The 27,019-nt window shown below is 56.8% G+C and overlaps 10 protein-coding genes across 10 annotated transcripts in view; 5 read left to right on the plus strand and 5 right to left on the minus strand.

The window, feature by feature from the left end:
* Positions 1-131: 131 nt before the first annotated feature.
* Positions 132-1,620, minus strand: P884DRAFT_48920 (MAGE family-domain-containing protein). Its single transcript, XM_069445924.1, has 4 exons — positions 1,406-1,620; positions 1,149-1,350; positions 947-1,084; positions 132-876 (listed from the first exon to the last, which is right to left on the minus strand). The coding sequence occupies exons 1-4, from the start codon at positions 1,436-1,438 to the stop codon at positions 242-244; spliced, it is 1,008 nt and encodes a 335-aa protein (XP_069300965.1). The 5' UTR covers positions 1,439-1,620; the 3' UTR covers positions 132-241.
* Positions 1,621-1,814: 194 nt separating this feature from the next.
* On the plus strand, positions 1,815-4,764 carry P884DRAFT_216321 (mitochondrial inner-membrane-bound regulator-domain-containing protein). Its single transcript, XM_069439307.1, has 3 exons — positions 1,815-2,785; positions 2,857-3,131; positions 3,211-4,764. The coding sequence occupies exons 1-3, from the start codon at positions 1,894-1,896 to the stop codon at positions 4,645-4,647; spliced, it is 2,604 nt and encodes an 867-aa protein (XP_069300966.1). The 5' UTR covers positions 1,815-1,893; the 3' UTR covers positions 4,648-4,764.
* A 431-nt stretch (positions 4,765-5,195) lies between these two features.
* Positions 5,196-7,363, minus strand: P884DRAFT_235920 (translation elongation factor EF-1 alpha; the record flags this gene model as incomplete). Its single annotated transcript, XM_069439972.1, has 7 exons — positions 7,254-7,363; positions 7,127-7,186; positions 7,012-7,050; positions 6,907-6,934; positions 6,772-6,838; positions 6,366-6,536; positions 5,196-6,304 (listed from the first exon to the last, which is right to left on the minus strand). The coding sequence occupies exons 2-7, from the start codon at positions 7,129-7,131 to the stop codon at positions 5,196-5,198; spliced, it is 1,419 nt and encodes a 472-aa protein (XP_069300967.1). The 5' UTR covers positions 7,132-7,186; positions 7,254-7,363.
* Positions 7,364-8,950: 1,587 nt separating this feature from the next.
* Positions 8,951-9,746, minus strand: P884DRAFT_254581 (uncharacterized protein). The gene has a single exon (XM_069440903.1). The coding sequence runs from the start codon at positions 9,361-9,363 to the stop codon at positions 9,085-9,087; it is 279 nt and encodes a 92-aa protein (XP_069300968.1). The 5' UTR covers positions 9,364-9,746; the 3' UTR covers positions 8,951-9,084.
* A 117-nt stretch (positions 9,747-9,863) lies between these two features.
* Positions 9,864-11,491, minus strand: P884DRAFT_254582 (HAD-like domain-containing protein). The gene has a single exon (XM_069440904.1). It carries the CDS (start codon positions 11,466-11,468, stop codon positions 10,041-10,043), a length of 1,428 nt encoding a protein of 475 aa, XP_069300969.1. The 5' UTR covers positions 11,469-11,491; the 3' UTR covers positions 9,864-10,040.
* Positions 11,492-13,217: 1,726 nt separating this feature from the next.
* Positions 13,218-14,627, plus strand: P884DRAFT_254583 (Phosphoadenosine phosphosulfate reductase family-domain-containing protein). The gene has a single exon (XM_069440905.1). The coding sequence runs from the start codon at positions 13,371-13,373 to the stop codon at positions 14,343-14,345; it is 975 nt and encodes a 324-aa protein (XP_069300970.1). The 5' UTR covers positions 13,218-13,370; the 3' UTR covers positions 14,346-14,627.
* Positions 14,628-16,637: 2,010 nt separating this feature from the next.
* Positions 16,638-17,904, plus strand: P884DRAFT_326828 (tRNA wybutosine-synthesizing protein; the record flags this gene model as incomplete). Its single annotated transcript, XM_069445499.1, has 2 exons — positions 16,638-17,354; positions 17,428-17,904. Exons 1-2 carry the CDS (start codon positions 16,788-16,790, stop codon positions 17,902-17,904), a joined length of 1,044 nt encoding a protein of 347 aa, XP_069300971.1. The 5' UTR covers positions 16,638-16,787.
* Positions 17,905-17,984: 80 nt separating this feature from the next.
* P884DRAFT_326829 (uncharacterized protein) lies at positions 17,985-18,856 on the minus strand (the record flags this gene model as incomplete). Its single annotated transcript, XM_069445500.1, has 3 exons — positions 17,985-18,540; positions 18,675-18,732; positions 18,804-18,856. The coding sequence occupies 3 exons, from the start codon at positions 18,854-18,856 to the stop codon at positions 18,133-18,135; spliced, it is 519 nt and encodes a 172-aa protein (XP_069300972.1). The 3' UTR covers positions 17,985-18,132.
* A 3,003-nt stretch (positions 18,857-21,859) lies between these two features.
* Positions 21,860-24,464, plus strand: P884DRAFT_254586 (ferric reductase like transmembrane component-domain-containing protein). The gene has a single exon (XM_069440906.1). The coding sequence runs from the start codon at positions 22,249-22,251 to the stop codon at positions 24,145-24,147; it is 1,899 nt and encodes a 632-aa protein (XP_069300973.1). The 5' UTR covers positions 21,860-22,248; the 3' UTR covers positions 24,148-24,464.
* A 1,483-nt stretch (positions 24,465-25,947) lies between these two features.
* Positions 25,948-27,019, plus strand: part of P884DRAFT_296517 (pyruvate carboxyltransferase-like protein) — a gene marked incomplete at both ends in the record, with an annotated part of 2,325 nt that continues 1,253 nt past the window's right edge. Inside the window, 3 exons of the mRNA XM_069444420.1 lie at positions 25,948-25,955; positions 26,036-26,180; positions 26,246-26,839. Of these exons, the coding sequence (XP_069300974.1) occupies positions 25,948-25,955; positions 26,036-26,180; positions 26,246-26,839 (747 nt within the window). The remainder of the gene's footprint in view (positions 25,956-26,035; positions 26,181-26,245; positions 26,840-27,019) is intronic.

The following is a 27,019-nucleotide window of genomic DNA, read 5'->3' on the forward strand; positions in this document are numbered from 1 at the left end:
TTCGAACGACCAGGATGCTAAGAGAGAATTGGCATGGGTGCGATGGTCCAGGGATGAGCCCACCAAGCAGCTCGGAGGAGCGCTGGTCGAGCAAGCCCTGGCATGGCAATTCCACATTGGTCGCGGCATGGTTGCGGGAGAATCTTTGCAAACGCTGGGGGCCTCGCTTTTCTTCCCGTAATGCAACAATGATACCCTGACTCCGACATCAGCCAGACAGACAGACCGATATGCAACGAAGTCATTCGCTCTCTTCATCCTCGGCCTCGGTCTCCCGTCTTCTGGTCCCCCGCCGGGTGCTCGGTCCGGGGTCACCGTCCGCCGGCCTGTCTGCGGCTTCTTCCTCGACCGTCTCGGGCACCCCGGGCTTGCGATCCCTGATCTTCAGGCTGGCCTGCAGCTTGGCCTCGAGCTCATCGCTGGAGCCGCCGTAGACGGTCCGCACAAACGCCGCGATCGCCTCCTTGTCAACCTCGACCTTACCGCGCGGGCCGACGTGCCAGGTAGTCGCGTCGTCGTCGCCCGCGGACCGGGACTCTGTCACCCGCACCAGGTACCCTTGTTTGACCATCCGCTGGAGGACGGCTTCCGTCTTCTCGCTCGGGGCTATCTCGTCGTGTGGGTTCATGCTCGGCATGTTCTCAGCGGCGTTGAGTCGCGACAGGTGTCGGCGCAGACGGGGGTCGCTGAGCTCTCCACCGCTCAGGGTGATGATGGCGATGATGGTAGTATATAATGCAATGTACGAGGCTTCGCCGTCGGCGGACTCCACCTTTGATGGGGCTATGATAGCTGGTGTGGTGTACTCTTCCGGCAGAATCGAGGTGAGGACGTATGCATTTGAGCTCGCCTCTTTCTGGCTCTGGGTTTTGGCGACTGCCACAGAGTGGGTGTTAGCCGTTGCGAGCATGACTTATCCTGTCCGTCGGCGGCAGTTAAAACATACCCTTTCTCTTCTGCTCCGTTGTCATGAGGTTCCTGTCCTTAGTCGGCAGCTCGACCATCTCCATGCCAAATGTCGCCCGCAGTTGCTTCTGCGCGCCCGCAAACACCCTCTTAAACTCTCGTCCGTTGGAGCCCAGGACTGGGAGAGACGTTAGCATGCCGGCCATTTCCAACAATGTGGGTGACATGACGTCTCTCAGTACCCTTTTCTCTGATGCCTTCCCGCCGAATCGGGGCCCGCGAGTACTCGCAGGCAAGGGCGTAGCGCACGAGGTTCTTGATCAGCTGGCTGGTCTCATCTCTTTGTCCGGCCTCCCCCACGCGCTCGTCGCCGTCCTCGTCGACGTCGCCGGGGCTGGGCGGAGCGTTGTGCTGCATATCATCGTCCTCATCGTCCCTCACGGCCTCCCTTCCGTCAGTTTGCGGCCGCTTGCTACCAAACCGGTGAACAGAAACCCACCTGCAGCCGCCGTCGCCGTTGTTGCGCTGACATCCTCTGGAGTGGGGGGAACAAAGGTGGCCGTGAGAAAAAAAAAAATATTCTTTTTGTATTGGTGTAGTAGTTGATACCTGGTACCGGTTTCGTAAAGAAAGAATCAATTAACCAAATAGAGAGAGAGGTGCTTGCTCGTGTTGCTGCATGTCTTTCATTCCGTATGTGTACATAGTTAGTTTCCGTCAGCGGCGCGGGGTGCGCCGCGTCAGACCCCTGTCAACGGCAGCGCGTCTTCATGTGCTGAGTGAGTGCTGAATTGCGCTGCGTGCGTGCCTGCCGGGAGCTTTGTCTGGGGTCCAAGAGATGCAGTGGACCCACCCAAAATCTTTCGTCGCCAAAAAAGACCAGAGAGATCCACTCCACACGGTCTTCTCGACCATGACCGCCGCTTCCTGGTTCCTCTCATATCAGGAGGTTTGGCGGTGCGACAAGAGGCCCTCCTCATCGCTGCCATGCTCAGCCGCGAGTTGACCCGAGGCGCCGGCTTTGTGTGCCTGAGATGTCGCCTTCAGCTTGCTGGGGCCCGTAAACGGCCGCCATTCGCTGCCGCCGCCTTCCCCTCATCTCGAACCGCCCAGCGATCCATCGGGACTCACGACAGACCGAGTAACACTGAGCCCAAGAGCGATACAGTCCGGCGAGATGAAAGCTCCACGGTTTCCTGGCCATCTCCTGCGCCGCCACCACGGCGGCCGCGGCCCCATGAACGCACGTACACGTCCCGCGGCCAGATCGTCACGCCCGAGCAAGAAGGCCTCGACGTCGCCATGCTGGGAAAGCCAGGGTCTGCCATCGTCCTGCGGGAGAAGCGCACCCGCAAGAAGAAGCGCCAGCTTGCCGAGCTGAAGCCCGACAGCGATGCGCCGGAAACGCACGTCGATCCTGCGAGCTTGCTCGTCGACGAAGACGCAGCTGCCGACTCCGAGGATGTTCTACTCAACATTCACGAATTGCGACCAAAAGACAAGCGGATCCTGAGCGACAAAGCCTTCACACAACTCAGAGACACCCTTGTCGACGGGTTCACCAACGCGCAATTGACCCGCTACGTGCGGGAATATGAAGCGATACAGCAGCTGAACCAAGAGGACACGCATGAGGACGCTGCTCAGGAACTGCCTCCTTGGGTCCTGGAGCATCAACCATGGACGCCGATATCTGAGAATGGAGTAGACGTTGTGGAGCCTCACCTCGCCGGCTACATCACCAAGGGCATGGCCCCGAAAGCCCGGCTCGCTGTCCGTTTGATGCGCAATTGCTGGGACCTGTGCAGCCAGAGCGTTCTTGACAGGGACGGATATCTCAGCCTGCGTCTGCGTGACGTCGAGTTCTCTCTTCTGACCCGTACGTCAAGCGAAAACCCCACCCAGCTGTCCGTTTATTTGCCCGCCGAGCTGACATTTTTGTGCCGCTAGTGGGCAATAGGAGATGGCTGGAAGGGACGCAGCGAGCTATTCTAGCCCATGTGAGAGAGGTCAGACTCATTCGGGAATCCCGATTGGTCTCCGTCGTGGCTCCTAAGCACGCGGCCGATGCGATTGTTGACCGGATCCATGGGGTGCTCTCTAAAGCCCGCACAAGCGAGTTCGAGACCGACCTTGTCTCCCCTGAACCTCTCGAACCCCGCATCCTCGAGGAAGTTGGGCGTGTGACCAACACGGTGACACGCCTCGATCCGTCGGGCAAGAAGGTACGTTGATATTACGTTGATATTGTCGTCGGTCGGTTCTTCTGAGCCAACAGCTGCTGATCAATATTTGCCCTGCTAGGTTGTCGTCACTTGGATCCATATGCCCCAGCGCGACGAGAACTTCGAGAACGCCTGCGAGACCGTATTGCGTTTCCTGCGCCATGCGTACGGGCCTAAAACCGGTGTGTCGACGGCCTTGAGGGTAGTGCCGGAGGACCTTATCCACCAGGGCCGGTACCTTCCCGCCCTCAACCCGGAACAGAAACTCCCGTGGCAGGAGCGCTCCGCCAAGTGGGAGAGATGGACTGCTGCCGTGCCCCACTGGAATGCCGACTCCAAACCCGCATCGGGCTCGGTCCCAGCGGATATCCTTCCTTTTAGTTTGAGGGGAGAAAAGACCGTCAAGCACTCGGATCCCGTCAGAGTAGCAGAAGATCCCGAGTCTGAGCCTTCATCCCCAGGCTGGTCTACCGAGGCGCAAACAGATACGAGCGTTGTTTTTGGGCACGTCGTTTTCGCTCGTCAGAAATCATCCGCAACGTCGAGTACCCCGTCACCCGAACCGGAAGCACAATTGGACACCTCCCTCCCCCGCACCTTCGTCCCCATTCTCCCCGCCCTTGGCAGTCTCAACGTACCAAACAACCTGAAGGAAGAGGGCCTTTGGCATTCCACCACCGTCATCCGCTTCTCTCCGTCCCCCGACGTACCCTCAGACCTCGCCGCCTCCGCGCCAGACCTCGAGCTCCTCGTCGAGGCCGATCACGTAGAGGTCAAAGCACTCACCTCTCTCCGCGCCGTCAAGGAGACTTTTATCGGCGACGTGCTCTTCCCCGCGGCCCCCGTCGACGCCCGTCTGGTCCAGCGACGCTACTTCAGCCTCCCGGGCGCAAGCATCGAGCAGCACGTCCCCTCCATCATCACCTTCGTCACCAAGTCCGACTTGCGCCCCTGGGCCGGCAAGCTCAGCACCCCGCCCGTGCTCTTGGGCGTGCACCTTCCGCGCAGGCTCCTCACCCCGACCGCAACTTCCCAAGACGACGGCACCGCCACGCCCAATAACAACGGCGGCGGCGGCGGCGACGACGACAAGGTCCGGGTCGACTACACCTTCGCCTCGATCCAAGTCCAGCGCACCGTGACTGCCGAGTACGAAAACCTCAGGCTGCGCTACACCAGCATCCAGGCGGGCCAGCGCGGGGGCGAGCGCGCCGAGCTCTCCCTCGAGGCGGTGCGCGTCGCCGCGCCGCCCCCCGAAGACGTCGAGTCTTCCCAGTCCGGGGTAGCCGAGGTCGTCGACGAAGACGAGCTCGTCGACGACGAGGTCAGGCCCAGGGCGCGGTTCATCTCGCACAGCAAGAACTCGCCCGACAAGTCGCCCGCGCTTACCGACGCCGAGGCTCAGGCAAGGGCAGTGATTCTGGCGAGGCCCGTGGGGTTGGAAGAGTTCCTACGAGTCGCGTCCGAAATTGTTCACGAGAAGGGCCGGTTGAAATGGCATGCGAAACGGTCATAAGATGCTAAAGGAAATGTACAGAGCATTGTAGGATAGACTCGAGTGTATCAATATGTAACCACATCAAAGAAGACTTGGGCCCCCTCCGCTAACCAAGATTTAAAAAGTAAAATAACCATGTACCTAAGCAGCAAGCGAGTGTTCGAGAGCTGAATGACGATGGCGGGGGTTGGCAGAGAGAGTTCAAGACATTCTTTAAAGGCATCTCCATACGGAGGTACAATTCGTCCAAAGTTCGCTTGCAGTTACACATCACCTCACTGGACAAGTGTCACCAACATTGAACAGCAGCGGGAGCACGAGAACTGGGAAATCATGACCTTCGTGATCACTTCTAGAGACTCTATTTCGTACTAAGCACCATCACGAGAAGTTTTGATGCGCAGGATCCCCGACCATTTCTCCTCGGTTGTGCCCCATAACAAAACGACCTGGTGCTCATGTCAATCATAGCATCGCGGTTATAACCGCGACGCGATCTCGCGTGAGAGCCAAGCGGCCTCGAATCCCTGAAGTGAGTTTTTTTGTTTGCTACGGCAAGAAACTGTTTATTTCTTGGCAGCCTTGGCAGCGGACTTGGTGACCTTGCCGGCACCACCAGTCGACTTCTCGACCTTCTTGATGACACCGACAGCGACGGTCTGGCGCATGTCACGGACGGCGAAACGACCGAGAGGCGGGTAGTCGGTGAAAGCCTCAACACACATGGGCTTGGAGGGAACCATCTTGACGATGGCGGCATCACCAGACTTGATGAACTTGGGAGAAGTCTCAACCGACTTGCCGGTACGGCGGTCGATCTTCTCAAGGAGCTCGGCGAACTTGCAAGCAATGTGGGCGGTGTGGCAGTCAAGGACGGGAGCGTAACCAGCACCGACCTGACCGGGGTGGTTGAGAATGATGACCTGAGCCTCGAAGGAAGCGGCACCAGCGGGCGGGTCGTTCTTCGAGTCACCGGCGACGTTGCCACGACGAATTTCCTTGACGGAGACGTTCTTCACGTTGAAACCAACGTTGTCGCCCGGAAGACCCTCAGCGAGCTGCTCGTGGTGCATCTCGACGGACTTGACTTCAGTGGTGACGTTGGAGGGAGCGAAGGTAACGACCATGCCGGGCTTGAGGATACCGGTCTCGATACGGCCGACAGGGACGGTGCCGATACCGCCAATCTTGTACACGTCCTGAAGGGGAAGACGGAGGGGCTTCTCAGTGGGACGCTTGGGGGGCTCGATGGCGTCAATGGCGTCGAGAAGGGTCTTGCCAGTAACCTCGCCGCCCTTCGTCTCCTTCTTCCAGCCCTTGTACCAGGGAGCGTTGGTGGTGACCTCAAGCATGTTGTCGCCGTTGAAGCCAGAGATGGGAACGAAGGGAACGGCCTTGGGGTTGTAGCCGACCTTCTTGATGAAGTTGGAGGTCTCCTTGATAATTTCCTCGTAGCGAGCCTCGGACCATCCAGTGGTGTCCATCTTGTTGATGGCGACGATGAGCTGCTTGACACCCAGGGTGTAGGCGAGCAGAGCGTGCTCACGGGTCTGGCCATCCTTGGAGATACCGGCCTCGAACTCACCAGTACCAGCGGCAATGATGAGAATAGCGCAGTCGGCCTGGGAGGTACCAGTGATCATGTTCTTGATGAAGTCACGATGGCCGGGGGCATCTGAGATTGGGAATGTCAGCCATGTCGCGGGTGAAGAGAAAAGTTTGGGATCTAGGCTTACCGATGACGGTGACATAGTACTTGGGAGTCTCGAACTTCCAGAGGGCAATGTCGATGGTGATACCACGCTCACGCTCGGCCTTGAGCTTGTCAAGCACCCAGGCATACTTGAAGGAACCCTTGCCGAGCTCAGCGGCTTCCTGTTGTTCTGTCAGCCCCCAGCTTCTTGGCACTGCGCCACATGTGGATGGCGGATGGAAAGGGCGGGGCGGGTGGATCGTGGCCTGGAAAAAATTTCCTTATCTGCTTGTTGTGCGTGCCCCTCCCCCGCTTTGATAAGAGAGGGGTAACCACACAAAGGCAGAACGGTCGAGCCAAAAAATATCGAACGGGGTAGGGGTAGTAAAGATGCCATGGAATTTAGGCAATAATGTGCAAAAGAAAATTCATCAGAATTCGAATCTTACTGACCTTCTCGAACTTCTCGATGGTACGCTTGTCGATACCACCGCACTTGTAGATCAGATGGCCGGTCTGCAAACTGTCAGTAAGATGTTCAACGCTTCCCCAGAGTGCCGTATTGGCCAGCAGGTAATGCTTACAGTCGTGGACTTGCCGGAGTCGACGTGGCTATGTCGCTGAACGTTAGTTCCCGGGCCCGTGACAAAACAGCGTTACGACGCCGCAAAAATTGAGGGTAGACGAACCCGATAACGACCACGTTGATGTGGGTCTTCTCCTCCTTGCTGTCGCCAGAGTTAGCGATGATTCTCGTAGTTGGGAGCCCTTTGCTCAGGGCTGGAATGTGTCGACGTGACTTACCCCATTTTGACGGTATTTGTGTTCTGAAGAACGAAACTGGCGACTTGCGCTTAATGAAAACTGCGAAAAGGAAAGTTAGAGACGATGTACTTGTCAAGAACCAGTGTATCGATGATGGTATACGCACTTGAAAGTGGCAGGTGATTGCTTGAATCAGGTATGCCGACGAGGAAGTGAAGAGGAAGAATCGAAGAAGATTTGAGGAGGGGTCGAAGTTTTTATGGGCAGGCGGGAGGGGCAAGGCGGGTTGGTGGGGTTACGCAGCACAAAAACTTCAACCACGGTGGGGCAAGCCCTCGAATTTCGCCAGGAATTTCATGTCGTGCCTTGCCGCCCAGCCCCGCGATTCAGGCTTCACTTCCTCCACAACCGCATGCAAATCGCCAGAGGCTTGCATGCCGGTATTTTGATTCGCACCCGACAAGTAATGATAGGACTCTAAATACAGCTAGAGGAGTCCGTAACGTGATGATGAACTCTTTGAACAATTATTGAGTAAAGTCTGCTCTTTCTCTTCAGACAGGCGGAACGCATCCCTCCAGATTTGAAACTGCCCCTCTCGCGCTCGCACAGGGAACTGACAAGCCCCTCTTTTTGCCAATCGTTTGAGCCTCCCTCCTTGCCCTTACTGAGCATTGGCCGCCTCTGTGCCACTACTTGGTATGGAACTGGCATGTCACGCTGGCCTTTAAGTGGGACGTGCGCTGTGGCCCCCGGTCCGTTAGGCATTGGCGCTCAGCCCAACCTTACAAAGTTGTTCATGGAATAATGGAGGGCGGATTTGCAGCCTGCGGCGTGAGTCAACTAAGTACCCTTCTGATCATGCAAATCCCCCCCCCCCCACATTTTCTGCAAGTTTGAAGTCCACATTCTGCAGCAACGAGATGTTGTTTTTATCCATACAACGCTCCTCCTAAAATGACAAAAGTATTATTGTTCGGCGGTTTGTTTGCCTGGGGGCGGTCGCAGGGCCGTTGATGTTGTGGCAAAAGTGGCCCACTCATCTCTTTTTTTTTTGTCTAGATCGTCCTGAGGCAACTGGTCGGTTCTCTTGGCCAGCTCTGTCGTTCAGATGTCTCCGGCATGACTAGTATCTCCGCCGTGTCCGTGAAATATCTGCTTCGTATCTTCGCGCGTGGCTACGGAATCATGGCGGGTGGTTCACTCCCTATGATGAACCCTGATGTCGAACCTCCGAGGACGTCAAGGTACATGTATGTACACGGTCAATTCTACTGTCCATCCGTCAAGCGCGTTTCGAGGTGTGCCAGTTGGTTTTACTTGAGACAAGGAAATGGAAAACAAGGAACAGCAGAATAACCAAGATTGAATTAGTTCAGCAACGGTCGAAGAGATGGCGATTCGGAAACGAAATGAGTAGTGTACTCGCGTCGAAAAAGGACGCCATTGATTGATAGATTTTCATAGCATCGCCGCTAGCAAGACCAACAGGGCAAAAGACTGAACTGATGTAGATAGATGCGGACCACGGCCAGATCTAAAGGAAGGCACCATGGGCATCTCCAGAGTTCCCGGGTCAGAATCGTTCGATGTTCTCCTCTCATACTATGTAGATGGGATGAGTAGGAGTTGATCAATCCGGAGACGGTGGTCTTTCGAGCTCGGCAGTTCCCGACGGTGACTGGTCCTCGGGGGAACAGGGGTTGGCCGGCCAAGCTTCCTCGCGAGCGCGGTTCCACCATCATATTCCGGGGAACCTCGTACTCGGCGCACCCGGCAGCTGTCCGATCCCATAGCAATGGTTCCCGCCTCTCCGCGAGAAGGGACGTCAAGGTGCTGCCATTGCCCCTTCAGCCGTCCCATGGGCGGACGATGTGTCACTCACCGCTTCCCCCTGCTCGTATCTCATGCCCGGTAGCCTCCGAGGCCGTCGGATCTTTGGTGATGGGGAGAAGCTCCCCGTAGAAGCCGGCTTAAGCTTTTCGTTGCCTACATCCTCAGGTATGTCCGTCCTCAGTCGTCCTCAAATCGTCCTCAAATGTGCGCTTTACTGCACAGGTCCAACCTCGAACCGGGATCCACAGGCGGTAGATACGGGAAGTGGACCTTGCTGTGTTCTTATCACACGCGCCTGGGTACATCATAGCCCCAAGATTGTATAGCATACCCGAGCCGCTCGCTGCTGGGCTGAAAGCATGCGCAGAACATAGGAATGTCACCCATTTCAACAAGAGGAACCCTCCTCCCCCCCAACCGGGACTCTTACTAACCTCCATAGCCGATACGTGAAACGACAGCCGACGATCCTAGAAACCCGGGGTTGTGTGTCTCCTGGCCTGTGGTTTGCTTTCTCTGGCGTCCTGTGCTACGAATGGAACGGAGTACGCGGGGTTGCTTTGTCCACCTCTAGAGGTTTGGTAGTGTGTCCTTTTTGTGTTAAGTTGGAGGGAGCACCTACCCTTTCACATCGAGAGGTCTTTCTCACCAACTGGTTATTTTGAACCACCCGCAGTCCTCTGTGATACGTCTCTGTCAGGGGTCCTCTAGGGGGTTGGCAGAGCAACAAAGATGAGAAACGAAACGAAGAAGAGGAACTTATAGAAACACTCCTTAGCGTTACCGAGCTTGGATGCACTGTACATGAGGCTACCTTGCTCGGCTTGCTCGAATCTGGCTTTGGTAAGCGCCCCTGGAGAACCGTTTTTGTAACCGGAAGTCAATGCATAATGGCCTTGCATGCGCAGGCATGCGTCAACAGCGAAAAACAGCCTCCTCAAGACAAGACTCTGCGATGATAACTCCTAAACGGGTCTAAAAGTATACCTGTTGATTTTTGTTTCACTTTATCATCTACAGAAGTGAACTGCCATCCCTAAGAGCACAGAAGGGGAAGAAGAGAAAAAAGGAGGAAAATGGATAGCAGGCCGGCCTAGGATACTCACACATCTAAACCTCAAGCGCTGAGCTGCCGAACCTCCTCGTCCGTAAAGCCAAAGAGATGCAGCAAGTCCAGCAGGCTATCACCGTTGATCCGAGCGCTAGCCTCCATCTGCACCCTGGGCTTCGCATTCCAGGCCACGCCGAGGCCAGCGGCGTCCATCATGAGCAGGTCATTGGCGCCGTCGCCCACAGCCACCACCTGCTCCAGCGCAATGCCCTCCTTCTCGGCAATCTCGATGAGAAGCTCCCTCTTTCGCTCCTTGCCCACGATACGGCCCTTCACCTCGCCGGTCAACCGGCCCGACGCCTCGTCGATGACAACCTCGTTCGCGTGGGCATAATCGATCCCCAGTTCTCCGGCCAGCCAAGACGTCAGGGGCAAGAAGCCGCCCGACAGCACGGCGGTCTTCACGCCAAGCCTCTTCAGCGCGCGGAGCAGCGGGCGCACGCCGTTGGTCACCTCCAGCACGGGGCGCAGGTCCTCGAATATGGTCTCGGGGAGGCCGGCGAGCAGCTTGACGCGCTCGCGGAAGGCGGAGTCGAACTCGAGCTCGCCGAGCATGGCGCGGTGGGTGATGTCGGCGACGCGGGCGGCCAGGTCGGGCGGGTCCTGGATGGTGGCCGCCAGCAGGTCGATGACTTCCTGCGTGATGAGCGTGCTGTCCATGTCGAAGACCACCAGGCGCGGGTACCGGCGCCAGAGGGTGTCGGCGCGCAGCGCCACGTCGACGTTCCACTCGCGCTCGAACCGGTAGATGAGCTCGTGCTTGCGCAGGTCGGCGAGGGAGAGGTAGTCCTTGGCGGGCGCGGGGGAGAGGGTCAGTTCGACGACCACCGGGTGCTGTTCTGGGCCGGCGTCGAGCTTGAGGCAGCGGTGCGCCGAGGTGAGGTCGGTCGAGCCCTTGGGGAGCGGGAAGGTGGTCATGAGGTGCAGGAAGGAGGTGACGCACATGGGCGTGACGTAGGAGCCGTAGAGGTGGTCGAGAGGTTCGGGCTCGGCCGCGGGCGGCTCGAGGGGGTAGCTGTCGAGGCTACTGCTCGGGGCCATGGTCGGAGGTATGTCGGAATCGGCCGCGGCAGCGCGAAGCGAGGGGGATCGGCTTCCCTGCGGCGTAGCGGCCTTCTTCGGGGAGGGAATCGCATTCGAGACACGAGGGGCCGTCGACCGATAGAAGAGCGTCGCGACGAGCCTCTCGGTCTGCTCACCGGCTTTTGGAGTGCAGTTTGGATGCGACAGCTCGTGTCTCACGCCGCTGTCGACGACCTTGGGCGGGTTCTCGGGCGACGGGATTCCCTTGAATGGCGAGATCTCGCGCGCGGAGACCGATGTCGCTTGGAGGTCCTCGACGACGGTGTCGATCCCATAGTGGCTGTCGGGTTTGGGCGGAGGGCGGTATTGTTGATGCTCCCTCAAGAACGAACTGCTCCGCATGGCGGTCATGGAAGGCCGGCTCGGCCGAGGAGAGGCACCGGCTTCCTCAGCCATGGCTTCGGCGCAGGGACAGAAATTAGCTTGTCAGAGCAGAACCAGCCCGGCAGCTGTTCGGCCGTTCTGTGCGAAACTGAAAGTGCTCCCCGCAGTGCGCTGGAATTGACTCTTTCCCCCCCCCCCGCGTTCTACACCAAGCGCGGGAACCCCACCTCGACCGAGCAGCGTAGGACCCCGCCATCTCCGATGCTTGGCAATTTGAAAAACTTCTTGACCCGAACTACGGCGTACCAACTTTTACTGTCACGCTTGTCCACTGGTCAGGCACTTGAGTTTTGTGGATGTACGACACAAAGGAAACCCGCCGCGTAGTTGCTCCGAAGAGATAAAACGAGCCACTGCACTCACCAGCACCAACCAGCTTTGTTTCAAATTCCTGCACCAGGGAAAAAAAAGGCAGACGGAGAGGAGCCAAGAAATCGAAACGTTATCTTATCGGAATCGGCCATTGTCCCCGAAAGTCGGGACAAGGCCCGCGGGAGGCCGTCCACTAGGGCCGAAGAACGTTTTCACTTTCAAGTTCCGAACTTTTGGTCTTTGCGTTGTTTTCGTCCGGGCATTGTTGAAGGTGTTAGGAAAGTTGCCATATCTGGCTGTGGCAGGGGGTTACTGCGAGATATCGAATACTACAAATAAATCCGCACTCCATGTTCTCTTATTTTTGTGAACTTTGGGAACTCGACTGAACGTGCCTCCTGCAAGTAATCAACTTACCCCACGAACGAGGATGGAAGTCGGTTACCGATAGCCGCCGAGCCGCTTCCACTGTGAACGACATCCGGACTCCCGTCAAACAAGTTCGCCGACCACACACAGTTAGGCCTGTGAACGCTGAGAAATCCACATTGCGGGTTTCGAGCAAGAAATAGGCAAAGGTGTGACATCATAGCAAATTCAGCGCTGAACTAGCAGTTTTTAGAGACTCAAGCGGCTGACTAAAGTCCTGCACTACAAGTACTAGTATAGGGCCTGTGATGGCGCATGAGTTGCGACAGACATAGATCTCCCCGATCTGGGGCTCAACCACAGCCATGCGAGCAATCTACTGACCGTTATCAACGCGGCTCTCGGTAACAAACGCCCAGCCAGCACTCATTAATGCTCATTCCTGAATGGAATTGCCCGCTTCTCGAGCCCGAGTCCTTGCCACAAGCGGTGCTTTCACACAAGCAGCGGAACTCCCCTCCCCCCCCCCCCACAGAAAACTGCTCGCATTGACCAATCACAGAGCCCCCAGATGTCGTGATCAGCCTTGTTGAAAACACCACCACTCTAACGAAGGCTTGATAAAAACGCGCCCTTAGCAATGCCTCCACTCCCCAGGCCTGAGAGCCATGCGGACCCCGTCTCGACGGTAAGGGACCAATGCGAAATCGTCTCGGATCCTCGGGCAAGTTCAAGATGACCAAGAAAACTGTGGAAATGAGACATTAGTAAGGGGAATGGTGATGTGGATTGTGTAAAACTAGAAATACCTACCTCGTCCCCGTCCCAACTCACCTCCCGGGCCCAGGATTCCGCAATTTGTCTCCAGTATTCGTCACCCGGGAAAAGGCGGACCATCCTGCGAAACGCTCAAATAGGCATCCCACCAGTGAGACCTCATACCGTGGTTCACTCTCATACCGCTCGAACCCCCTTCCCTCCCCCTCTCCCCCCTTTCTTCCCCCCTCCCACCCGCGTCCAAGAGACATATTCCCCGCTGCGACCTCGGTGCTCCGGTGCTCCAGCCTTCTGCAGTTCAACACACATCATTACTAGCTCCCTCCCGGTCCTGTACCATCAGACATCCGCGCTTCCTCGTTCTGCCAACGACGATACCGAACTTCCCATAGCAGCAAGCCGTCCTTCAACATGGCCGACGACTCTCGCACCGAAACCTCCTCTCAGGTGTCCTCGCCTGGCGACGACCATGGCTCGGTCGACTCGGGCTTCGTCTCGCCAAGCACATCCACCGTCAGCCTGCCGAGGATATCCCTCACGCAGCCGCACCTGAAGCACCTCAACAAGCAGCTCGAGTCCCTACACCCGATGGAAATCCTCCGCTTCTGCAAGATCTTCTTCCCCAACCTGTACCAGTCGACGGCCTTTGGCCTGACGGGGCTCGTCACCGTCGACATGCTTTCCAAGATCGACGCCGAGTCGGCCGTCCCGCAGCCGACCGACCTCATCTTCCTCGACACCCTCTACCACTTCAAGGAGACGTACGAGCTCGTCGAGCGCGTCAAGGAGCGCTACAACGTCAAGGTGCACGTCTTCAAGCCGGCCGACGTCTCGACGGTCGAGGAGTTCGAGAGGCTGTACGGCGAGAAGCTGTACGAGGTGTCGTCGGAGCTGTACGACTGGATCGCCAAGGTGGAGCCGCTGCAGCGCGCCTACTCGGAGCTCAAGGTCGCCGCCGTGCTGACGGGCCGGCGCCGGTCGCAGGGCGGGCAGCGCGGCGACATCGCCGTCGTCGAGGTCGACGACGAGCGCGGCGTCGTCAAGATCAACCCGCTCGCCAACTGGACCTTCGCCCAGGTCAAGGCGTACATCGACGAGCACAAGGTGCCGTACAACGCCCTGCTCGACCGGGGCTACAAGTCGGTCGGCGACTGGCACTCGACCGTCCCCGTCGGCGAGGGCGAGGACGAGCGCGCCGGCCGCTGGAAGGGCCAGGACAAGACCGAGTGCGGCATCCACAACAAGCAGAGCCGCTACGCCAAGTGGCTCCAGCAGTCCGCGCTGCTGAAGCAGCAGAAGCAGCAGCAGGAGCTCCAGGAGCCGCAGCAGCAACAGCAACGGCAACAGCAGGTGCAGGTGCAGGTGCAGGAGGTCCAGGCGGCCTAGATAGAATACGTTAGGATGGAGCGAGACGGGGCGCAAAGGAAGGGCGAGTCAGCCCATGGTTTCATAATGACGATGACGAGAGCGGAGGATCGGGACATACACTTTTCAGAAAGACGAACTACGATTGCATTACACCGGCGTTCAGGGACGGGTGCGGCGTTGGGGTTACTGGTCTGTTCTCGAAGATATCAGAGGGAGAGGGATCGCTGGGTTTGGAAGCGCGCTGGCGGTCCATCGCGATTAAGGTTTTGTCCTCGCGCTAGGTAGCTAGACAATTGAGACAAGTAGTCTTTTAGAAGTTCTTCAACCAGTCGAGCGTGATGGCGAGGAGCTGGTTTTGGATGAACGGCGAAGTGCGGGGACAAGGTCCGGGCCACCCCCAACCCGCTGGCCGATCTAAGTAAGCCGCCGGATAGTTAACTATGCTGTGTCGATGATTGGCCGGGTAGCATGCCTGGCTGCTTTGTTGGCGCATCAACGCTCGACTTTTTAAAAAGATTCGGTTGCCGGATCGTCGATGGCCGCAAGAGCGATACGGAAAAAGCAAGGCAACAGGCGGATCGCATGGCCAATCTATCGTATCGAAGTGATTCCAAGCCCGTCCACGCAGAAGATTGTGGGAAGCGGCGGGCTTATCGATAGTAATCCCACGACGATGACGAGGAAGCTCTTTCGCGCTTTTCCTCATCTCACCACGAGTCTTTGGGCTCTGCTGCGCACCACGCAAGACCTAGTTATTGTCCGAAGAAGACATCGCTCTCCACTTGTATCTCACCACAACGGCCGAAAACGAGGACTACGATAGTTCAGTCACTTCAGTCACTGAACGAGGCGTGGCCATGAAATGACTGTTCCAGAAGGCTCCCATTCGGCACGCTTCGGGTATATCGAGCTGATTATTGCGATATCGAATGGCAAATATCGTGTTTGACTCTTTTCATCCAGCCAGCTTCCTTGCACAGTGTAATAGAAGTCCCTTGTTCTGTTTTCCGGACCTCTGGAGAGGAGAATTTCTTCTCGCTCGCTGCAAAGAAAGTGCTGCCTAGGTCTGGACTCGAAATATCCATCTCATCGATCGCCGTGGTCTTCCTGCCTTGCTTCTATTACCGTTAGGTTTCCGAGGCTGAAACACTGACCTCCCCCCTTTCCCTTCATCCATCCTCTCTTAGCAAAGCATCCGAACGGGATGTGACTTGCCCATCTGGCGCCCGTAGGTCTGGCAGCAGCTTAGTTACCAGTCTTTTGCGCAGTCACTACCCTTCCCGTCCCGCGAGCAACGATGCCAAGCTGAATGCAGGAACCGGGACGCAGTTACCTGATACTCTCATGGCCAGAATAGAATGCCCGGGCATTCCTAGGCTGCCTAGCCGCGCTTGATGCCAAATAGTTACCGGCTATGCTCTCTCTAGGTAGCACCAGGAATGCAATCGCCCTCGTTCCCCTCGATACTACCTTTGACGATCATTGCTCAGGGAACCGATACTGTCAGCTGATGAATTTTGTGTCGTTAGTTGGTGTATTGAAGCGCCACTTCACCGGAATGCAAGACTTCACAGCGCGCAAGTTTGCTTCGGTATCGCTCAGGAAACCTTTTTTTTTCTTTCGAAAATGGAACAGGCGGTCATGGGGTCCGGCTGGTAATGTAGAACGGCACTGGCACGGTATTCTGAGGGGCATTAAGCAGGGAGCGACCACAACTGCCGCAGTATGTTGGCTCACCTCCCCTGGCGCGTCCTCATTATACTGAGCGGTGTTGCTGATCCCTTGCCGTCAGGGCGTCGGGTTCGACGGCAACGCAGAATCGTGCACTTTAACTATACGCAAAGTCCTCGCTACCAGAGGCTTCGCCGTTCACTGGGACCTCTGCCTCTCGCTCGGTGCCTCTTTGGCGATGGTTGCTCTCCTCGCCATAGTCTGCAACTCTGAATACGTATAAGTGCGCTTGCTGCTGTCCGCACCGCAACTCTGATTCTTGCCGGTGCCGCTGCGGTTCTGGCCGCGAATCTCATGAGATTCCAGCTTCACCGCCCTCTCCTTATCTCGCACAAAGGTAACAAGCAGTCAGTTCTCTAGGTTAACTTCACACCCGAAATTCAAGAGGCTACTATTGCAGAAACTCGTGCGACATATTTTTCCTTGGGTGAGATAGGAATTTGTTTACTGTGTACTCGCCCACTCAACCCAGTTTAGGGGCGGAGAGGAGGCGAAGGCCAGTTCGTTGGTTTAGGGGGTTCGTTGACACCGCCAAACACGTGACCCCCATCTTCTCTGCTCCATCCACCACCGTCACCACCGTCACCACCTAGGATCCTTACACAGCACGCACCGTGAAACTTTTATCCGTCCCAATCGCCACGGCCTTATCCGTGCTTCTTCCTAATTCTAAGATAAAAAGAAAGAGAGAGAATACCAAGGTGGGGGCCGGGTTAGTCTAGTCACAAAATGAAGAAGCTCCCCGCCCCCTCCAGCACCTTCGCCGCCAAAAAGTCAAAGATCCTCTCCCAGCTGGCGTTGCCCGACGACCAGTACACCGACGCCTCGCCCAAGGGCTCCGTCGACGCCGGCATCCGCGGCCTGATCGACCGGATCAACACGGCCCACGAGGGGCTCGTCACGACGAGCAGCTGCGCCGGGCGCGTGAGCGTCTACCTCGAGGGGCCCAAGGCTCCTCGTCCCCCGGCTCCTGGCGGGGCGGATGTTACTGCTGGTGGTGGGAGTGGCGGCGAGGTTGCTTTGGAGGGTGGGCGGCGCGGGGATGGCGCCGCAGGGAGTCCGAGCTCGGCGGTGGGCGGGAAGGGCGGAGGGGAGTGGTTGTTCGTGTCGCATGATCCGGTGGTGGTAGAGGAGAAGGAGGGGGAGCGGCTTCGGGGTGAGGAAGGTGCGTATTATGAGAGGCTGCTGTTGGGCCTGGAGCCGGCGACCACGGCAGCGGTGAGCGGGAGCGGGGCACAGGATCTCGGATCGGTGACGCCGGCGTCACGGCTGATTCATTTCAAATTCGAGCCAATGGTGCGTCTTTTTTTGGTTTTTTTTTATGATTTCGCGAGGGTCACGAAGCGACAATACTGACATCTCTCCCCAGATTTTACATATCCTGACCGCCTCGGTGGAGCATGCGCAGCTGGTCATCCAGGCAGGCATGGAGGCCGGCTTCCGTGAGACCGGCGCGGTTAGCCTGCTAGCGCGGCAGGCCGGCGAGGAGGCAACGCCCATGGTTGCGGTCCGGTCGATGGGCTTATCCTTCGAGTCGTTGATCGGGGTTGAGACGGACGGCGTTCGCCGGCTGATCGTGTCGACGCAGTATTTGAAGACACTGGTGCAGATAGCCAATGATCGGTTTGTCGAGAACAAGAAGAGGATAGATAGATTCAGCGCGGCGCTAAGCGAGGCCTTCGCACCTCCCAAGGGCAGGGAGAACTGGGAGGATGCGCAGTCGAGAAGAGAACGCAAACGACAGGAGGGGCTGAGGCGCCGAGAGCAGCTCCGGAAAGACAAGAAGACCGAGGTCGTAGACGAGTCCCGCGCGGACTCGATCATACAATTACCGGAGCTTGTCTAGATTCATCTTCACATTTTCTGTGCCGTCGTGATTCGTCAGCGCCTTCTGACTTCACATTTGTCTATACATCCCGACGAAACCGGCTCCATGCCTCTTTAGGGGCTTCTCCCTTTGGCCCCTAATCCGTGCACCATATCATCTCACTGGTATACAATAGCGGCCTGGGGTAAAAATGATATCCTCCAGCCACAAAACCATCACACTCATCGTTCCCATCGATCCCCTTCTCTAGCTGACGACCTTATCAACCCAGCCCTTTTCTAGCTTCCTGACCTCCTCCTTGAAGGCCTCCACCTCACGCCAGCAGTCGAGCGGCCGCCGGTCGTTCTCGCGCAGGCACCGCACCACGTCGTTCTTTGCGCTCTCCACGGTCTCTGGCAGCTGCCGCACCTTCTTCCTCTCCTCGAGCTTGGCCCGCAGGTCCTGGATCGCCTTGGCGACCTCGTGCCTGCTGGGCCCGCCGAGCTGCCGCTGCTGCTCGCTCCCCTGCGCCTGGTCGGCGGCGGCGGGCTCGGCCGAGAGCTTTTGCTGCGCCGCGCGCAGGGACTCGGCTTCCTGCTCGCGGAGGCGCCTCAGCTCGGCGGCAACGCGCTCCTGGATATGGAGCTCGAGCGATTGGAGGCGGGAAACGTCGGTCTGTGTGGCTCGGAAAGACGGGGGGCAGGTTAGACTAACGGTGGACTGGACTGAGCGGTAGCCGGAAAGGAGGGAAGGAGAGGGGGAGAAGGGGGGAAGGGGGGAAAGGATGGGGGGTCGGATCGGTATCTGACCTCATTGCTGGCCTCGAGGGCTTCGACTAGGTTCTGCGACACCCCGGTCTGGGAGGACCTGGGAGGTGGTTAGCTTTTGACGACAAGCAAACCGAGGTCGCGGAGAGCTCCAAGGGCGTTGAACCGTACCCCCTCCACACCTGTGGGACAGAATCTGAGGGCTTGGACGAGGCAGAACCCATGGTGGACGGACGAGGAGCAGGACTTGGATCAATTGAGCGGATCGGGCGGTGCGGTGGCGCAATTCCCTCGATAACGTTCCTTGTCTGCGTGCGCTTCGCCGGTCGGCCGTGGATGATGCTTTCCCGAAACTCTTGGCATCCGTTGTGTTTCTGGCTCATGGAAAATTCCGGCCCAATGACGAAGAGATAGTATGTGTTTACAGTGTTAGTGACAGTTTACACGGCTTGCATTTTGTTTCCTCCAACATCAGGAAGCTTGGACCCTATCAACCTCGCACAAGCTGTCATCACACCTTGTACTCAGTACAGTACAGTACATTACATACACTTCGTGCGCCGTGGGCCGCTGTCGGCCTCGCGCGTTGTTGTAATCACCGGGTGGGCTTCCCATTTGGAAAGCCCGTCCCTTTCCGAGTAGTAACTACCCTGTATTGTTTTTTTTCTTTTCTCTCTCTCATTTTCTTTTTGCTCTTTTTTTCCCTTTTTTTCTCGCTCTTTTTGTTTTTGTCCCCCAACAGATTTTATACAGTGATGTCGCTCAAGTAAGCCGACGTCAACTTCACTTACCAGGACCAGTGGCTTGATTGCTTCATCAACAAGGGAGCTTTTGCAGTCCGTAGACCGATCTGGGCACTCTAAAGTACACAGCTGCCAAGAGCATCCCACGTGTAAGTCGTGGCTGAGCAGCACAGCTAGCTTAGTTACTTGGGGTTGCGGCCGGGGATAGGTCCCTTCGCACGACGGAGCAACATCCGCCGGCGGCATCTTGTCCGATGCACAGCGTTCGAAGTGGGATCCTTCTCTCTCTGCGGTCTGTGGAAGAGCTGTACACAAAACTTTTGACGATTGTTGCTGGCGACAATGCCGTTCGAGCACTTGACCGGGTTCTCATGAGTAGAGAACCGTTGGTCACGTCAACGTCTTTTGCATGATGCAACAGATTTCGAGACACGCGTAGTTATTCGACCTTATCCACGAAAGGCATCATGTCCACGGCTTCTTGCTATGTACGAAGCTTGTTGGTCTTCCCAGTTTACAAGCGTATCGACTAAGATAAGTACACCAGGTCTACCGTATGTGCTTTCGGGGCGAGATGAGGCGACAGGTATGCCATAGTGTAGTGTGTAGTTATTCCGCGCACCCGATACGAGAAGGAACGTGGTCTGGGCCATGGGGGAGAGCCCCTCTCATCTCGTTGGGCGGGTCACTTAAGCAAACGGTCCCGCGCTTCGCCACTAGGGCCAACGTTATGCTCCCGCTGCGGAAAGGCCGCTCAGGATCTTTCTCTGTATGAACGACCGACATGGAAGGTTATAGGAAGTCGGACGGGCAATTGATGGTAAATGAAAACTATTTAGCGCAACCCGACAGACCATTACTGAAGCCCGTGCATTCGTATGGACGAGGATGGTTATGATGTACGTAGATCCAGCGAGCATGGAGGATCGACTTGCTGCGGCAGATCCCGAACGGCCCCGATAATGCTTGGCTCCGTCCGGACGACCCTGGACCGTGGGACAAGCCCAGGTTGAGATGTTTTGTCGAGTACACTAGATACGGATAACTATTTCTGCTAACTAGCGGCTCTCGGCTGTGCGAAGTTGGCCTCAGGTCCTGGTGGAGATGAGATCGCGTAGTTCGCAGTATGCAATGTGCTCGGTTCATACCCTAACTCCGTGCTTTCACCTGGTCATCGGCTATCCTGATTCGACCGGACCCGTTCCCGTACGACAATGCGGCAAAGTTGGTGCGGGCGGAGTCGGCCACCGACTTTCCCAAATCGAATATTCGAGTCGATAAGATTCTTATACAGATCCGTACTTCGTCTTGCATAACTATAAAAGATGCACTTGTCCGGCCTACACCTGGGTTGTTTCCTGAGCAGCGAGTGACTTTGACCGACGGTTCACTCGGCGTATTGACTTTGCCTGCGATGACTCGTAACTTTCCCAGTTGCTGCCCGATATGTATACGTCTTACGCAATTGTGCGGCTCTTTCCGAGTCGGTTGAAGTTGCGCGGGTGGGATGTTGTACATAGTAGTATGAGTGTAATCCGTACTACGTAGTGTAGTTGTAGAGTACAGAATCCACACCACGCCAGGCACACCGTCACCGCCATGTGGGGATACCGGCGCTGGACCAGGGGCCTCGAGAAACGGCTCGGAAACAATGGGCCAATCAGACTCGTAGCCCCCTGTCAACCGCATGAGACCTGAATCCGCCGTCGAAAGTCCACATCCAATAATTTCGCTTGCTCCAAATCAGATCCTTACCAAACCTTGGCCACCGCAAGGACGCGGCCTGGTTTGCGCAAAACCGCACGATAGCGGACCACCAGCCCTACCTGATAGGTGTTTCCGGGGTTATTCTGCCCCCAGGGGTGTGTTCGCAAAGATGGTAAGCTCAAAGAAGGGTGCATCCCACGAGCTTGGTTGGATGAGGATGGATATCCAAGGCCTTGCCCCGCTGCAAGTGGCACGACGTCGAAGTGGCTTCCTCGGAGGGAGCCGCTTCGACCATGTTTTTTTCTTTTCTTTAAAAGGTACCTAACGATCGTGGCCTCGCGCGCGGCTATGCGTCCTCGATCTCTCTCAAGCCTCCGGCCTCCCTTCCTCGACCACTCCATTTTTGCTTGGAGCTACATCCCAAGTGCGAAGACCTTCGGGTCAGGTCTGCACGCTCCTTGTTCGTTCCTTCTCTTCCCTTGCATACCACTTTGACACGCCCTGTGGTGCTGTGTCGGGATAGTGAGAGGCGATAAGTCAGTCTAGCATTCGTTCTGCATCGCAATCGTGTCGCACTTGATTTCACTTCGCTTCACCCATTCTGGTGATCCTCGGTCACTTCGTCGTTCGCCTTCCAAGTCACCCTGGATTCGCAGATTTCGGGGCCGATCTCAATCTCAGGAGCGATCTGCCCTTGTTGATTCTTTGCAGCTTTCTGGCAAAGCGGTAACTACTCGATTCACCATTCACCTTCATCAACGACTTCAGCAAAACCCACCATTTTTCGGCAGCTTGCCTTGTATATACCCTCGCTCTGTTTGACGTCTATCGATAACTTCGGCGCTCGCATCTTCATCCGAGAATTTTGCTGTTGGTCCGAAGCACGGGAGAAGTCAACCTTCATCCTCTTTGTGACCCCGCTATTGTCCGGCACACAATGGGAATGTTCACCCTCTACCGCCTCTCTCAATGACACACGGCCTTTTGTCTCACCAACTCAAAGTCACGTCAGAGTCACGTCAGATAGTCGCTAAAGAAGAGCGATTGCGACTAGACGTGAGAGGCCGCCCGTCGTCTTCTTGGTCCTTCTGCCCCCTTCCTCCGCCTTCAACCATCATCCCTACCTTAACACCTGTTTTGAGTATACCCAGCCAAGAGATCCCAAGATGGACCTCGCACACCATGGGCTCCCTGACCAGGGGCTCGCCATCGCGACGGCGACAGTACTCCAGCAACGAGACACAGCAACGACGACGACGCAAACTGCTGCTGCCACCCCCAGCAACACCATTGCACCCTACGGTACCGGCCTCAACGGTGTCAACCAGCCCAATAACATGTTGTTTACCGACCTTCTCTGGTGGAGTCTGGGCATTGTCGGCCTTGTGATGCTTCTGGCCAGGATCGTCGAGCTGGCGTGGGCGCAACTACGGCTCGTTTCGGCCATGTCCTTGCCCGGGGAAAAGCAAGAGTTCTGGAAGCGAACGCAGTGGAGCAAGATGCCCGGCCTGAAGAGGAATCTCCTCTATGCGCCCCTGTGGAACAAGCGACACAACCGCGAAATCCGCCTCTCCAGCGCTGCTAATATGGGGACGCTCCCCTCGAGGCTTCACAGCCTCCTGCTCTTTGGTTACCTGGCCAGCAACCTTGCCTACCTCTTCGTCCTCGACTGGAAGAACGAGAACAAGTACGCGTTATGCGCCGAGATCCGCGGTCGCTCGGGGACGCTTTCCGTCGTGAGCATGGTGCCTCTCATCATCTTCGCCGGCCGCAATAACCCCCTGATCAACCTCCTCAATGTCAGCTTTGATACCTACAACCTATTGCACCGGTGGATGGGACGGATCTCCATCATCGAGGTCATTATCCACTTCATCGCATGGGCGATCGTGCAAGTGGCCGACGGCGGATGGGAAGGCGTGCAACGGAAGATCCTCAACGACCGCTTTATCGGTTCTGGCACGGTCGGAGTCGCGGCCATGACCCTCATCCTCTTCTTGGCTTTTTCCCCGGTGCGGCATGCCTTCTACGAGACGTTCCTCAACACCCACATCATCCTGGCCCTGATCGCCTTCATTTGCACCTGGATTCATTGCGTCACGGCCACGGTTCCGGGGGGCCTGCCACAAACGTCTTGGATCATGGCCATCGTGTTCCTGTGGCTGGCCGAAAGGACAGCGCGCATGTTCCGCCTCGCCTACGCCAACTGGTCGGCCCGGGGCTTCACCGAGGCCGTCGTCGAGGCCCTGCCCGGCGAGGCCTGCCGCGTCACCATGCACCTCCCCCGCTTCGTCAACATCCGGCCTGGCCAGCATGCCTACCTCAGGTTCGCGGGCGTCAACTTCTGGGAGAACCACCCCTTCTCGATCGCCTGGTACCAACATCGCTACCGCGACGACGACGTCCTCCCGACGAGCGAGAAGGAAAAGGGCAGGCCTCGCCCGCCACGCGAGGCGGTCGGAACGACCGTCTCCTTCATCATCGGCGCCCACTCCGGCTTCACCCGCAAGCTCTACGACAAGGCCCTCCAGGGGCCCCAGGGCCGCGCCATCTCGATGCGCGCCGCCTTCGAGGGACCCTACGCCCTCGGCTTCAGCATGGACAGCTACGGCCACTGCGTGCTCTTCGCGGGCGCCACGGGCATCACCCACCAGATCAGCTACCTGCGGCACCTCATCGACGGCTACAATGCCGGCACGGTGGCGACGCGCCGCATCACGCTCGTCTGGATCGTCCGCGACTACGAGTTGCTCGAGTGGGCCCGCCCGTACATGGATCACATCCTGAAGCTCCCCAACCGCAGGGACGTGCTGCAGATCCGCCTCTTCATCACCCGGCCCCGGACGCCGAGCCAGGTCGTCTCGAGCTCCACCACCGTGCAGATGTTCCCGGGGCGGCCCAACATCCCCATGCTGCTGGCCAAGGAGGTCGGCGAGCAGATGGGCGCCATGTGCGTGTCCGTCTGCGGGCCGGGAGGGCTGGCGGATGACGTGAGGGATGCGGTCCGCAAGGTGCAGGCCCACGGGACCGTGGTGGACTTTGTCGAGGAGAGCTTTACCTGGTGATCCCGTGTTGTACATTCATTCATTGGTTCGGGTGTGGGCGGTAGCATTTTTTCTTCTTCTTCGATATCGGAATAGAACGAGCGAACTAGAGGGCGACACCTTCTGCTTGGTCGCGGGTTTGTTCTTGTTTAGAGGTTTCAACATAGCGGCAGCGCGTTGAGGAGGCATATCTTTATTTAATTAGTTATACCCTGTTTCTTCTTGTTCAATCGACTGAATGACGCTCCCCTCCCTCCTACATTGTGGTGCACTGGGTTCTGGAAAACCGTAGCGGCATCTGAGAATGCTCTTGGAAGCAACAAGAGAGGATTGGCCAAGGTGCTCGATGCTGCCAACCCGAAGGTGCTCGATGTTGTCAAATAACTGGTCTCACCAAGTATTAGACAACCTTCGAATTCTGATCATGTACTTCGTAAACATTATTGCAAAGCTTACAGTTCGGCGGCTTTCGCAATGCAGGTGGAAGATGATGGAGCAAGAGGCGGAGACTCGTCGAGGCCGGAATGTCTCCGAGACACCCTTCTTGTTTCTTTTTTCTTCCCTCTTTCCCCAGCTTCTCTTTCTTTAGTCTTCCTTTTTTGTTTTTGTTAATTTTTTTGTAGAGGCAGCCATTTTTACAATCTCTCAGGTTCCCTGTTCTGGCACCTTGCTTCACCTACCATTGCAAGGTCTGCTCGAGTCACCGAAGAAAATAACATTGGCACATCTGCATCCTGCTCCACACCGAAAACAAGCAAGCGGTAAGCAGGCTGAGGTGATCTGCCAGTCTTCGTGCGTATCGTTTCCTAGTGGCAGATGCTCTGTCGCGTTCCTTGACCCAGGCGGTAGTTCCATGCAGCGATGGGTTTCGCCACATTGTATCCCATATGCGTTTGGTACCAGAGTAGGTACCTTAATATACGCACACTCGAGATACACTTAACTACAGAGTAAGGTACCTACCTAATAACTGCCTAGGTACGAAGTACCTGGGCGTCCATCCGAGTTCGGCCCACTTTTTCACACAACCCCGCCGAGGGCCCTCATGTGGGGTAGTTGAAGGTGCCGATGCCCCACATCTCAAGTTGGTTCGGATTGGCAAGGTCCAAGGTTCGTTTGCAGCTCAAGTCAGACAGACATTGTTCGCGCTATAGTGTCTGACTCCTGCTTGATGTGTGTGTGACCTGGAAGCTGGTCGACGAGAATGTCTTGCAACCACCCCGAACTTCCCGGGGGAGACAAATATTGAGGGCTAGGATCCGCCAGGCCAGGGGACAGGCTCAATATGCAATGCACCACCTCGAGAAGGGAAAGGGAAAGGAGGGGCAAAAACAATGGAACCCAACCCCGCCATGGCTCTGTGATGTCCAGGTACCTCCGTACATGTGTGTGTACAACACACAAGGCGCATCTCTGCGGTCTGAAACCTCGCCCTTGCAAAACAGTCTCGATGGTGGCGGAATAAGGCGTGGCTCGATCACTGGTAGTGGGGCAAGATTGCCGCAACCAGGACTGGACGCGATATTTGGCAAAAGCCGGGTCCTTTTTTTTTCGTCTCCCGGGTCAGCGCCAATGGGGCCCTCGTCCTTATGACTCAGGTCTCTCCCCTTGACTAGCCATTTGGACCCGTCCACGACCACAGTGATTTACACAACAAACCGGCCCTCGAACTGCTGCGTATATAGGGACGCATAGATTCCGCTTCTTGACGACAGTCAGGAGTGCTTAAGAGCCTCAGTTACGAAGAAGGACGTATTGGGCGAAGGAGGAACCCGGATTTACCCTTTCCATTGGCTTCTTCTGCCTCCGCAATCGGCCAAGATGCCCATGTAGGTCAGCACCTGCGCCGGAGAGTTGCAGCTGTTTGGGTGCGACGAGACAACAAATTCTAAACGCTCTCTTGCTGCAGGCTCAAGGACCCCTCCAAAAAGTACAAGAGGTTTCCTCCTCTCAAGCTTCCTGACCGCCAATGGCCGGACAAAACCATCGACAAGGCCCCTCGGTGGCTGTCGACGGATCTTCGAGATGGCAACCAAAGTTTGGTTGACCCGATGGTATGCTTATATACAACGGCCAACGGAGGTCTGATCCGGAGCGGTCTGGTTGACGCCATTTGCAGAACGGCGAGCAGAAGTGGAAATACTTCCGCATGCTGTGCGAGCTCGGTTACAAAGAGATTGAGGTGTCGTTCCCTTCGGCATCTCAAACCGACTTCGACTTTACGAGAAGCCTGATCGAGACACCGGGAGCCGTGCCCGACGATGTCTGGCTCCAAGTCCTGTCCCCTTGCAGAGAGGATCTCATCCGGCGCACAATCGACTCTCTCAAGGGCGCCAAGAAGGCCATCGTTCACATATACCTGGCCACCAGCGAGTGCTTCCGGAGGGTCGTCTTTGGCTTTACCGAAGATCAGAGCGTCGAGCTGGCGAGCAAATGCGCGGCCTTGGTCCGGTCTCTGACCAAGGACGACCCCTCGCAATCCGGAACCGAATGGGCGTTTGAGTTCAGCCCGGAGACCTTCTCCGACACCAGCCCCGAGTTCGTTGTGAGGATTTGCGAGGCGGTAAAGAAGGCTTGGGAGCCGACCGTCGAGAACCCCATCATCTTCAATCTCCCTGCCACGGTTGAGATGTCGACCCCCAACGTTTACGCCGACCAGGTCGAATACTTCTGCCGCAACATCAGCGAGCGCGAGAAGATCTGTGTCTCCCTGGTACGTTTTGTTCATGGTCTTACTTGTACTTGCAGCCCATCGTAGCTTTATTGGTTTTCGCGAGGCAACCGTTTTGCGCCCCCCTTCCTCTTCCTCTTCCTCTTCCTCTTCCTCTTCCTCTTCCTCTTCCTCTTCCTCTTCCTCTTCCTCTTCCTCTTCCTCCCCTTCCTCCCCTTCCTC

Source organism: Thermothelomyces heterothallicus (assembly GCF_042370625.1).
Source record: "Thermothelomyces heterothallicus CBS 202.75 unplaced genomic scaffold P884_scaffold_2, whole genome shotgun sequence".
NCBI lineage: Eukaryota > Fungi > Ascomycota > Sordariomycetes > Sordariales > Chaetomiaceae > Thermothelomyces > Thermothelomyces heterothallicus.

Bases quoted from the DNA above. Each gene is read 5' to 3' on its own strand.
- P884DRAFT_48920 (XM_069445924.1), bottom strand. From the start codon at position 1,438: ATGTCAGCGCAACAACGGCGACGGCGGCTGCAG. The intron at 1,351-1,405 runs GTGGGTTTCTGT...GACGGAAGGGAG, and splicing joins AACGGCGACGGCGGCTGCAG to GCCGTGAGGGACGATGAGGA. The intron at 1,085-1,148 runs GTACTGAGAGAC...CGTCTCTCCCAG, and splicing joins GGAAGGCATCAGAGAAAAGG to TCCTGGGCTCCAACGGACGA.
- P884DRAFT_216321 (XM_069439307.1), top strand. From the start codon at position 1,894: ATGCTCAGCCGCGAGTTGACCCGAGGCGCCGGCTTTGTGTGCCTGAGA. The intron at 2,786-2,856 runs GTACGTCAAGCG...TTGTGCCGCTAG, and splicing joins CGAGTTCTCTCTTCTGACCC to TGGGCAATAGGAGATGGCTG. The intron at 3,132-3,210 runs GTACGTTGATAT...TTGCCCTGCTAG, and splicing joins TCGATCCGTCGGGCAAGAAG to GTTGTCGTCACTTGGATCCA.
- P884DRAFT_254581 (XM_069440903.1), bottom strand. From the start codon at position 9,363: ATGGAGGTTAGTAAGAGTCCCGGTTGGGGGGGAGGAGGGTTCCTCTTG.
- P884DRAFT_254582 (XM_069440904.1), bottom strand. From the start codon at position 11,468: ATGACCGCCATGCGGAGCAGTTCGTTCTTGAGGGAGCATCAACAATAC.
- P884DRAFT_254583 (XM_069440905.1), top strand. From the start codon at position 13,371: ATGGCCGACGACTCTCGCACCGAAACCTCCTCTCAGGTGTCCTCGCCT.
- P884DRAFT_254586 (XM_069440906.1), top strand. From the start codon at position 22,249: ATGGACCTCGCACACCATGGGCTCCCTGACCAGGGGCTCGCCATCGCG.